The 12,995-nt window shown below is 43.3% G+C and overlaps 1 protein-coding gene across 2 annotated transcripts in view; it reads right to left on the bottom strand.

Moving 5' to 3' along the window:
* The window catches only part of LOC144668230 (monoacylglycerol lipase ABHD2-like), an 83,893-nt gene that overhangs the window by 40,126 nt on the left and 30,772 nt on the right, over positions 1–12,995 (bottom strand). For both annotated transcript variants that reach the window (XM_078530000.1, XM_078530001.1), the window contains 2 exons: positions 8,944–9,119; positions 7,795–7,962 (listed from right to left, as the gene is read on the bottom strand). In XM_078530000.1, coding sequence (XP_078386126.1) covers positions 7,795–7,962; positions 8,944–9,119 — 344 coding nt within the window. The remainder of the gene's footprint in view (positions 1–7,794; positions 7,963–8,943; positions 9,120–12,995) is intronic.

A 12,995-nucleotide genomic window follows, 5' to 3' on the forward strand; every position in this document is an offset into this window, starting at 1 on the left:
AATGTAAAACAAAAAAACTCTTGACAACCCACTGCAGGCAAAGTTGTGCATATACTTCCTTCCAGTCGCGAACAGCATACCTGTCATTGTGCCACAATATTGTCACCCTTGTGCTAGTGCAATAGAAACTGTTAACTTTAAAAAGACTTAAAAAGAAAACAAACAACATTTTAGAGATACACAGTCAAAGGGAAAGATATTAAACAAGCACAAACCCTTTGTTTGAATACGTCAGAAAGTCTTTGCTCGAGTGTGCCTTTCCAATTTCAGAGTGGACATACAGAACAGATTAGTAGAATTTCCAGAAGTCTGCATGAAAGACAGCTGGGCAGGCTTGCACTGAGAGTGTCTGATCACATCACTGATAATAAACAGAAGTGATTCACAGAGTGAATTACTTTAAGAGTGCTGTGATCATTGTATGGGTAAAAATAGTTATTTAGTATCACCAATACCTCACAAAGCATTGAGGTGCCAATTTGTTTCAGTGATGTGTTGAGAATATATATGAAACTTGAAAGGGGTGCTGGAAATTTCCCTGTTCTTCATCAAATACTGTCAAGGAATCTCAAAATAATAGATGGAGAAGGCCGTTTGGTTTATTTTAGTTCATCCATACAGAACAACCTCAATGTCATCTTTTCCCCATGCACATCTTTATCCTCCACCCAAACAGGAAGATGGGACTTCAGTTTATCATCATATTTAAAGAATAGGATTGCTGCCAGAGGTGATAGTACGACCAATTAAGCTAATATATTTCCCTGTATATGAACGCAATAATTTGATTCAGGACAACTTGTCTTGCAGAAATAATACAAAAAGAGTTCCCTCGAGTCATGAACACTTCTAAACTAGATAATCTGGTCATTTTAAAAAAGGACTTAGAACCCAGTCAAGGCACTTGGAGCAGGACACCAGAGTAGGAGATAAAGGGGGAAATCAAATGCCATTTCAGTTGTTGAGATTTGAAAACCTTATAATTAGAGGAAGGGAAGGCTAAAATAGATAAAAAGAGTTCCAAAACTTTGAGTTCTGAAAAAGTGCAGAATCTGAGATGGTGCAATGAGAGTCTTGATTATTTTTAAAAATCAGTGAAGTGCAGGGAGGAGGAACCAAGTACATAACACCCTCAAGTGCCCTTTATTTAGCAAGTGACTTACTACCAAAGCATTCAACTGACATTGTGGGAAGGAATTACTAAGAAAATTTATGATTACAGCTTCAGTCCCATCCCCCATAGTAATAAGAGGCACTTCTGAACTATTGCAGGAGAATCAAGGCTATTCAGCCATTACCTATGTATTGGAAAAAGGAATGTTTGGGTGCACCAGGCCTGTAGGGATTAGGTTCATCAAACACTGGGGTAGGGGAATGTATTCAGAACACACATGTACTTTTGTGGCCAATTTCTTTCCATCTCTTCCAAGTCTACCTTTGATGTTGCAATTTCACAAATGACCAGTCCTTATCAAAGTAGCAATTCTTGAAAGGAGTGTAGTTGACAATCACAGTGACTGAAGAGCTATACAAAATATAATTTGCTACAAGAAAAATTTGTAAATGAAATGGGCATGTGTTCTAAATTTGTAACAAAATTAAGAGGTTCTGATGGCAAACTATCCAAGGCTTTGTAGTTTATATCAGAATCTTACAATTATCTGCAAGCTTTGTAACATAGAATTTAAAAACAGTTGGGTGTGTGCTAAGTGCAATGTGTTCACAACTGCTAACCTTGATTTAAGAATTATCATTTTATTTAGTCTTATGCTCATCCATCAGCATTATGTTAGACGACTGTATATTTACACTTGGCTGCTCTGCTGACCTGTAATGGAAATCAGTACACTTTTGTGGGATAGGGATGGTATGGAGTCGAGAGTTAAAATATCTGAAAATGAGAAGTTATTGGGAGCGGGCAGAATACCCTTATTGGAATTGCATTGTAACTTCAGAAACGGGATTTCTCTTCCCCAACTCTAATCAGAAGAGGTACATTGATCACAATAAAACTACATCAATACAATTATTCACCTGTTAAGAGATATTTGATTAGCATTTGGCTAAATTAATCTGGACAATGCATGAGCGGGCTATTGAAATGTTAATTTTTATTTTTATAAAGCAGGAAAAAAGTATTAAATAACTTCCAAGAAACAAAAGAAGCTAACAGGACTTTGATATGCAGAAATATCTGCAGCTAACAAAGTAGAAATTAAATATGCTACAGCCATAAGAGACACAGCATTACACTTCCATTCTGCTACTATGCTCCATGTGCGTGTTAATATTTTAGGCCAGTTCACTGCAGCGGTTATTATCCATTTGATTAAGAAATAATACACAGCTGAACACTGATCTTAATAATAATATTGTTCAGACATCAAGTTGGCCCTGGCAGTAGCATTAAAAAATTTACTTGAAGACTAAAAACAAATGGGCTGAAACTTGAACAATTGATTAATGTTAAATCTTTGAATAGTTAAACTCAGCGTCAAAACAAAGTTCAAACAGATTTGAAACCGTAGGAGCTTTTCAACTGATGAAGTGTTGCCAATAGTAGAAGCACTGTAATCAGATAGCTCCAGCAACTGACAAACAACACCTCCAGTGGCACGGAGGATTCAATTGATCTTGGATCTCCACAGTTGTCAAAAGCCTAGGAAACAGTGTTTTTCCTTTTAAAAACATTTATGAGATGTGGACATCACTCATAAGGCTAGCATTTATTGTCCATCCTTAATTGCCCTTGAGAAGGCAGTGGTGAGCCACCTTCTTGAGCTGCTGCAGTCAGTGTTGTGTAGGGTAGAGAAATTCCAGCAGCAATGCCTCTGCTGCATCCTCCACATCCAATGGAAGGACCGTTGAACAAACACTAATGTCCTTCTTGCAGCCAGGTCCACAAACTCCTGCAAAATTAACTTTGATAGACTGGGCAGTGTGTCTGGATGGCTGCAAACTGTATCCTCCACCAAGTCTTTTTCTTTCAACTTTTGAATGGTCAACATTCTTGAGGAGGACAAAGAAAACGCTTCAATGTCACCATCAAGCTCTCCTTGAAGTGCGGCAACACTGAACTTAAACAACTGGGAAGAGCTTGCTACCAATCATTCAGAATGACAACAACTGCATCATGCTTCAAGTCCCAACGTCTTCAGGATGAGGCAGAGTAGTGGCAGAGAAGGAAAGAAAAGGAAGCAAGTCTTGCACTCCAGATCCCACTACCTTGAGGGACGTCCTGCTCCGTGTGCCAAGATCCGTGGGTTGAGAATTGGCCTGTTCAATCACACGAAGACGCGTGCAGAAACTCGCGACTCACTAAATATCATCCTTGAATCAAGGGGCAGCTGACAAAGACAGTGTACAGCACGTCCAACAGATAGATAGGGAGTTCCAGGATTTTTACTCAGTGATGAACAAATGGTGATATTTCAAAGTCAGGGCAGTGTGTGACTTGGAGGGGAACTTGCAGGTGATGTTCCCTTTCACTTGCTGCCCTTGTTTTCCTAGGCAGTAGAGATCACAAGTATGGAAGGTGCTGTTGTAGATTGGTCTTGCATGCACTGTTGATGCATAGGTTGAAGTTTAACAAAAAAGGTCCTCGATTTTCCCTTGGTGCCCATGCACCTTATAAAGACAATTCATATTTCAGTTTGCACCAGCATATATGTAGCACAGATCTCAGATGAGATCAAATTTGGCAGTAACCACATCCCCGATTCCTTCCAGAAACACAAAGCACTTGCATTCATAATATCATGGCCTTTTTGCAATTGTAACCTACTTGCAATCAACATTGGTCATTTACCACAAATGAAAAATTTCAAACTATAAGAGCCCACTGTTTAAAGTGAGATTGTTATGCAGCATGATCAACTTTTGGAGTTAAACTATGTTGTAAAAAAAATAAAATGAGAAGCTGAGGTGGGAAGCCAAAGGATCAGAATGCAGGACACAAACAAGATTGCAGAGGTAGAAAGGGAAAAGAGGTAAGTAGTAGGTATCATGAAAGCTCTCAGCACAGTAGGAAGTCATGTGGTCTTGCCAGCTTTCTAGACAATCTTAAACAAATGTATCGTTTTCTTTCTCTCTATTTCCCATTAACTTCCAATAATGCGAATATTTATTAATACTTGAAAAGATGCAAAAGTTCTATCTATTTAACTATAAAATCCTTAATATTTTGAAAACACCTTTATTAAATCACCTCTTAGATTTTATTGCAATGGAATTAGTCCCAATATCTCAAGTCTCTCCTCAACCCAAATGTCACCCTGACAAATTTATGTTGAACACTCACTATAATTTTAGTGCATTTTCTATAATAAATTTCTCAAAACTGCACAATATCATCAGGCCTAATGACTGTCATGTGCAAATTTAGCATCATCTTGCTCTTCTTGAATTGTATACCTGATTTATAAAATCTAAAATGCTTATGGTTTAATGCACCTCCAATTGCACTCAAGGAATTTTGTCTTTCAACCTCTAGATTTCTTGCTGTTTACACCCTTTCATTTCCACTCCTTATTTTCCTCTCAAAATGTGTAACCTTATGCTCTTTCCAAAACTGTATTATAGTTATATTTCCTGAAGTCCAGTCTTCGTCCTCATTTTCCAAACTCCCTACTTTTGCACTAGCAACCAATCTTTAGACTTCAAAAGCCTGGAGATTATAAAATAGGATAGGATTATAGGAAGATGAAGGCATTCTTCTGGGAAAGACTAAAATTGGAGCAGCAGATTAGTTTGCTGCAATGAGTCTTAATTTCAACAATGAGAATGCAAGGAGGATTAAGAACATGCAGAACAAAATAAGTTCATAGGAGCAACACCCATCAATAAAATATAAACAAGGAAGATTGAAATAGGTTGTGGAAACACCTTTACTATTGTGGCAGGGAGGAAAAAAAACCCTATGTGCTGCAGGATTCATGTCTTGATAGACTGGGGCTTCTAAAGAGAGTTTTCTAATAGAAAGGGGCATTGTCAACAGTGGCACCAACTCTCCACCCTGCCCCTAATCACCAGTATTCAAATATGAAGATGGCGATCTCTGGATAACCAACGGCATCAAACACCTATATTTTTCTGGGAGTTGTCATCAGATCTTCAATTACCTCTGATCTCCAGTATCTTAACCACTATCAGTAACAACAAACGAGAAAAAGACACACAGTGATCACTGATCTCTATTTGAGCATCACTAGCCTGGTACCACATGACTTAATACAAAGCTTCTTAAAGAGGAATTTTTTTTTTCAGTTTCATATGGAACTCTGAAACAAAGTTACAGCAGGGAAGACCAACACTTCTGTAAAATCCATGCCGATTTAAATGAGAAACTCAACTACCAGAACACATGCAACACAGTTAGGAGCAGCATCAGGTATAAATACTATGGGTCATCTCCAACTTGGCAATCTTGAAAAGATGAATAAAATCTTTAGAAAAATGAAATATTGCCAGCGCTTTTGTCAACTTCTCTCCATCAGAAAGCATTAATGACTCCTTGTTGTGCAGCAAGGTTCCATGCATAATATAAAGATACTGAACCATAGTAATGGGCTTTAAGTTTGCTGCTTCTGTCTTATCACATTCCATTACACTATTTTTAATTGCTAACACATTTAACTGTTGCTATTTTTCACACATCAGCTGCTAGAAGTGTTCTCTGCAAGTTAAACAAAGCCAGCTGAATTCTTCCCAAGTAAAGAGGCTAACCAGTAAAAAAAACTGAGAAAGGAAGCAAACACAAACCAAGGTTGATAGTTACTGTTCGCTAGCTCCTTCTATAAGAAAGCACAATAATAAACTCTCTGAAGGTGTTGCTTATCTTAAGTATCCAAAGATGATCTCTGAACACTAACAATCAAGTTCATGTAAATGATCACACATTTTTTCCCCTGTTTTTTGTCCACATCTCTCCTCAGTGTGCTCTCGCTGAGATACACCTCTTGGTACCTCCTCCAAGCACCACTCCATGTACAGTATGAGCCTAAACAAGTGAGGTCAGGCAGATTATTCCACCATGGGAGAGATCAGTGCAATTCTCCATAGCAATGCCAGAACAGTTGTAATCCACCACTCAAGAAACTTTCAGGGCATGCACTTTCCACCAGGATAGCAGGTTTGACTCTTGGCTAATTTTCTTCCCTTGCCTAATGCACTGGTAGAGGCCAATTTGCCCATTGAGATCATCTCACCCAGCACAGATTAGGGATGGAACATTAGAACTTCTGATCTGCATATCCTGGCACTACACTGGAAGCTACCAGTTGAACCATTGGCAAGGCCATGGAAGATTCTGGTCACATTTTTAGAATCACTGAATCTGAGCAAATCATCCCTTGTCCAAAAATTGCCTCTGCTTCACTTCACAATCCTTTCCTCAAAGCTTCTACCCAATAATGCTGCTGCGCCAAGGGATTGAGCTGCATAGCCTGCTGTGCAGCACAAAACAGCAAAATCAGGATTTCTGCCCAATATGCAGCTGTGCTTGATTTGCCCGTGTAGCAGGTAGGAACTGGGAATGGTAGTGGTGGTGGTGGGGGTGACAGGGGAAAGGGTTTGGAAAGAAAAAGAAGAAAAGAGTACCAACATGAATTAGAGCAGGGGGCATTGGGGTTGGGTGGGGAAAGAAGGGAAAGAGTCGTTTCATCAACTGGGAAGAGAAGCGGAGGTTTCCTTTTTAAAAATCAATTTAAGAAGTTAAACAAATCAGATTTAGTAGCAAAGAGCAAAGATCCACAACAGACTAATTTTTCCACGAGAAATGGAAAATACCTGCAAATTTTAATCATATTGGACTGGCACTGGAAGAGCATTACTAGAAATTAAACAGAGCCTTGGCATATAAATCATTAAGTCTTATCTGTGCTTTCATTGTGGACTACAAACCCCATTTTTGCAGTACCCCGCAGTGTAGGGATTAAGCAAACATGGTATTATTAGCACTGTAATAAAATGTGGGCTTTCTGGCAAATGCAACGAGCCATTGAAAAGGTTAAACTATTTCAATTTTTTTATTGCACGTTTATTTTATGAACAATCCGAGTTAACAGAATGTTAGCTGTACCATCAAAATCTAGCATAAAACACAAATAGGAATTAACATTAAATCTGTGGGAAAAATAACACCATGACAATAGCACCTTCTGTCCAGTACACAAAGTTCTCTCCACATGAAATTCTGCCTCTCAGCTACAAACCTATCAGGAAGACACAATGATGCTGCTATCTTAAACCTCCTTTCCTCAAGGTCACTCCAAAATCATCATTGAAGGAAAGCAGCCATTAGAGTCTCCCAACGGTTTAATGGGGCATACTTTGAAATGCCCTCAGAGTTGATCTAGGCATGAAAACCCAAAAACATGTATGCGGTCTAGTTTGCTAGTAGCACTAGCTGGTTGCATTTCACCAAACAGGTGACTGGATCAGCTCTTGGTCTGAAGTTGTGGTACCTGGCATTCTTCCAGGGCTCTGCCTGTGACAACATCACCATGGCCTCAAGGCTGATTACTCTCCCAAGAGGCAGCTTGGGCCGCTTTAATATGTTAAAGCAATTATATAAATGCAATTAGTTGTTGCTGTTGAAGTGAAATAGGACTGAGATAATTAGCTTCTGTTGAAATGGAAAATTTACTTATGGTTATGGAATATTAGGATAAGTTTGTTTTACATAAACTGTTTAATTCTCCTGTACCTATGTCCATTACTGTATCGTATACTCATGACCACTGTATAATAAACCTTTTCCTCCTACTCAAAAATTCAGAATGAAAACTTCCTTACCGTACGTAAACATACGAGGAGAAGTGAGCTCAATGTTTGGCAATGCACCAAGATGGTTGAGAACAGCACATCGGTAGCCATGCTTCTGGGCATAGTCAACAAATGTTCGTATATACTGCTTTTCACTGTGATTAGCTATCCCAGGGCAAATCACCATAGTAATATCATCTAGCAAACATAGGAATATAGCAGCATTAACATAAATACAGTGAATTTCATTTAAGCATCAATTCACAATCATTTTATCCAATGTCGCAATTCTTAAGAGAAGATTCTTGTTTAAATCAGGAAAGCCATTTGGCATAATCAACCTCTTTCAGCTACACCACCTTAATTCCAAAGTTCTTTCTCCAGAACTCATTTGGACTGTACTTCAATGCCCTTCACTGGTAAATAATTCCACAATTCTAGTACCCTTTGAATGTAAATATTTTGCTCAACTTCCCTTCATACTCTTAACTTCTCAATGGCAATTTGAGATGAGTAATAAATGCTGACCTTGCCAGCGGCACCCACGTTCTTTGAATTAATAAAGAAAACTTCTTAACTTTTAATGTGTGTTCTTGATATTAGACCCTGCATCAATGAATAATTGATCTCCTTCAACCTCATCAATTCCCTTTGCAACCTTGCAAACGTAATGCCAACCTCCACTTTTCTAAAACATAAAAGCCCAATTTCACTAAACCTTCCTTATAAAATTTAACTTCCTGCTTTTATGAAACTTCTGTATCCTTTTGATTGGGTGACCAGAATTATAAGATGGAGTTCTCAAGATGGAGCCTGACCAATGCCTTATACAGCACTGTAAATCAGCCTAGCATGCACATTCTATTTTCATGTAGATTGCAGCACAGTGAGCTGAATACTGTCCTCACTCAATGTTCCTACATGAACATTTGAAGAGAGTTGCTGGATTGCAAACAAGAGCAGAAACCAATGCCAATTTCCCCTCACTTTCCCCAAACTCAGCTCTGCAAAGAGCAGTATAATGCCTTTGCCATTTCTGCTGTAGAGGTCAATTAAATAAACAGACTAGAAATTGAACCTTCCTGCCTTCACACCCATGTACAAAAGATGACAATATCAAGAAAGCTTCTTTGCAACGAATCTTCAAATTTACATTCACCACAATGTTGTTTCACTTACCTCCAGTGTTATGTTCTGCCAAACGCTCAAAAAGATCCCAAGTAGCAGTTGCCCCATCAGGCATAGAGATATATTTGCGGAGACCATAGGGATGAGGAGAGCTTACACGCCCCATTTTACCATATAATGCAGTCTGTACATGTCCACTCTTTCCCCAGATCAGGGGTGGGATGTATCTATTAATTAAAACAGATTTCAAAAGTACTAGTTACATGATATGTCCTAGTAAGTCACTTTAAGAATGCTTTATTCCTCACCCCACTTATAAGACCTTTATCCCTTTCCTTCCTGTCTACCCTCCAAACCAAAGACCAGGACCTCTGTAGCTGAGCGGGTGCTGTAGGCAGCTCTAATGATTCTAATAATCCTATCAGATTTTTAACATTCTCTCCCTCTCCATTCACAGCAGCTGTGACAAGGAACTTGGCAGGGGCCCTACAAAAACAACACTAAAACATTGCACACATACTTAAGTATTTGCTTTTCTTCAGTTTCCACTGCCTAAGTTTTGAATTAATCTTTTAACCTGGTTCTCCTTCCTGTTACACTAGGGGCAGAATCTTGCCCTTGATGGGCGGGTGGGCCCGACCAAATCGCCGGCAGGTGGGCAGCCGATTGCCGCCGCCGAAACAGGCTGCGCCGCTATTTTGTGCGGACGGGCCAATTAAGGCCCGCCCAGCGGGTTAGTGATTCCCGTGCAGAACGGGAAAATCGTCGCGGAGGTGGGCGTGCTCAGACCGCTGGTTCCAATGGGGAACCGGCAGTCTGTATAAAGAGTGGCCAGGCAGCCTCGAAGAGACAGAGAGGCCGCTCTCAGAGGACAGCAGCAGGAGCAGGAGGAGGTGGGGGGCAGGCTGCAGGAGGGGCCAGCAGGGGGCCACTGTGCCCCTCGCTTCTCTGATGCACGCCTTGCTTCCTCCTCGAAGAGGTGTCCAGCCGTCAGGGTATTTTGTATCTGGAGGATGAGAGGAAGAGGGCCCCCCATGTCACCAGGCAGTCGTGAGAGGAGGTGGGTGACGGAGTAAGCGCCCATGATGATGTGCGGCGCACAGGAACGCAGTGCCGCAAACAATTCAATGATTTGCTGCGCTCTGGAAGGGTAAGTACCATGTCGCCTTGGCCATTTGACTTCGGCAGGTAGCTTTAGCCTTTGAGTCCCCCCCCAACCATGTCTTAGTGTCGTTACTGCAATGGGGCATTTGGCGCATGCTGGGTGGGCAAACAGATAGTGACCATGCTTAATTAGCCTTAGTGGTTAAGGAGAAGATGAGTTCTCCCCGCAGCATATGTCAGTGCTTGTCGCATTTGAGTAGTCTGAGGGCAACCTGGGAGATAGCTAGGCACATACTCAGAACTCCAACACATGTCATATTGATGGTGATGAGATGGTGGAAGGGGAGCCTCAAGGTGTCATGGCCAAGTGCCATCTGCTGGCCTCAGCGCCGCACCTAGTTGCGCCTCCTTGCCATGGGCGCTAAGACCCGCGTGTTATTCAAAGTGATGGACGCCAAATGTGTCCAAGGTGGCTAATGGGGGAGGGGGTTGGGACCAGCAGTACTATCTTCAGGGGACTGATCACCAGTAGTGTGGACTTGGAGCTGCTGGAGGCCTCAGATAGGCCACTGTGGTTGTGGTGCGGCGTGCGCGTGCAGAGTACATGAGCGATCAGCCCCAATAAATCCTCTTCTCTGTTCTGCAGGCAAAAACTGAGCACAATCAAAGGGAGCGCCAGAGGACTGGTGGTGGGCACGCCCTGCTCCAGCGCCTCATTACCTTGGAGGGGCAGGCCATAGAGCTGGGGAAGAGGCAGGCGGCCAGGGCGGCAGTGAGGCTGGGGTCCAGTGGCCAGATATTTGAGGTCCACAGTCCCATCCACTCTGTCTGCCCACCATCCAAACCACTGATGGTTGCTGCAATCGTTAATGCTGCCACACTGCTCTGACTGAGACACTCTGACGTGTGGGTCATACACAAAGGTCTCTTGTCCCCTTGAGGATGCTCATCTCCAGCACCTTCCAAAGTCGCCTTATCCCATTTGTGACCACTATCCCCATGGCCTAACATGCCATGGCATCGCTGCTGCACAGCCAAAGGCATTTTGCATCTTAGGGGGGTTAGTACATCCACCACCCTTTCAGCCAGTGCGCCCCACATTACTCTGTCCAAAAGGTCCTCACCTGTGAACCTCATGGCACTCAACTTAAGTAAGTGCCACCACGTTACTCATCCCTGCACCAAGGGGAAATGTTGCCTTCTGCCCACCCATTCCATGCCCCTCATAACGGTATGAAGGTCAATAAATGTGACCTGTCAAACTCCTGTGCTCCACGGCAAATGTCGCAAGTGTTTGCAATGTTTCCTCAGCACCGCCACTATCCAGGCCAGCATGCATCCAGGTCAGGTACCTCTGCACTCTTCCCACTCCAATGGCACATAACATGCCATGTGGCATTCCTGAGGCCATCTGACCAGCCTGTCTGCATGCACATCTAATGTTTGGGCCTCCTCTTGACTCTTTTCCACCCCACCAATGTCCATCTCCTCGGGGTCTTGAAGGGTGAGTGACTTAAGAGGCTTGGGGGGGGGGGAAGGGATGAAAGGTTTAACTGATTGTATGCTAACTGATGCACTGTCCTTTTTGCTAATTTCAGCATCATCACCGCATGGCCGCACCCAACGACACCGGAGCCCCCCCTCCACACCTGAGGGCCAAGACGTGCAACTTGTGGCACATCATTTCAGCCAGCCAGGCACCAGTGCAGACACACACACCTCAGTGGGGAATTTAACGTCGGCTAGTGTCCCAGGTCACAGTGAAGAGGGGACTTCACAATCGCTGGAGGAGATGGCAGGGACAGAGTGCCGATGGCGCCAGCAGCTGGAGGGCTGCAAGGGACCAGGCACATGCTGAGTACTGATGAGGTGCCTCTGGACTTGTCACCAATGCAGCAGCTGAAGGCAAGCGGCAGGAATCGTGTTTGCATCTGGCAGGGTTGCATGAGGGTATACTTCAGTTGGTCTCTGCGATGGAGGAGTCCAGGCAGAGTGCAAGTGAAGGCATGAACCTTAGGGCAGAGCTTCACGCTTCCTCCATTGAGAGATTGGCGACTCTCATGGAGGGGGGCTTCAATCGGATGGAGGCTCTTCTGATTGGGTTACGCTCTGACCTGCAAACCCTCACAACGGTAATGGCCATGGATGGTCATTCCCAATGTGGGAGATGTCCTGGGCACCAAGTGTCAACGCTTGGTGCCCATGCATCTGCGGTGAGCAGGGAGGTCCAATGTGACCTCACGTTGGCGCAGCAGCTACCTGTCGTCGCTGCAAGCTCCTCTCAGGGCGCTCCGGATGAGGGCAGCAGCTCCTCTGCCCCTCTGCCAGTCAACGTTGCATCCATTGAGGTTGCAACAACTGGGGAGGTGCCAGTTCTGGAACTGGCCACTCCCTCCCAGGCGGGGCCATCACAGGCTCCATGGGCCAGAGGACACCCGCCAAGGTCATCGAGGCCAACAGGACAGCAGAGTCAGCAGGCTGTCTCACAAGTCACTCCGAGTGATGGGGCGGCACCTAGACGTAGCACCCGCAAACGAAAGCATAAGGCACGTTAGGCACTCCAAGGGTATGTCACTGGTGATTTTGTGTTGGCCTTAGATTAGGGAACAAATACTTATGCTTGTCATAGAGACGTTTCTGTTTTATGTTGGACAGAATAAAGTCTACTTTTCTGACCATGGCTGAGGGTGTTTCCTTTGTGCTGCATTTGTATTTTTCACAGACATCTCGTGAGTGTTTGAGTGGACATTGATGTTTCTGTACTAAGCCCTTAGTTACAGCTGATGAGCTGGAAGATGTAGCACCTAAGTGCCACGTGTGGAAGCGCCAGGCAATGCTGGTCCTGCTGATCCATGTGTGTGGAGTGAGCTGAAGGTTCGTTGGGTTAAATTGTCCCGGGTGTCCCTGCCTCCTTGGTGTAATAGCGGGCCGGCGTGCTGCCCCTCATCATTGCCCTGTGCTTCCTCATCCTGAGCCACTGCTGGATTCATCATGTGCAG

The sequence above is a fragment of the Cetorhinus maximus genome, chromosome 26 (genome assembly GCF_964194155.1).
Source record: "Cetorhinus maximus chromosome 26, sCetMax3.hap1.1, whole genome shotgun sequence".
NCBI lineage: Eukaryota > Metazoa > Chordata > Chondrichthyes > Lamniformes > Cetorhinidae > Cetorhinus > Cetorhinus maximus.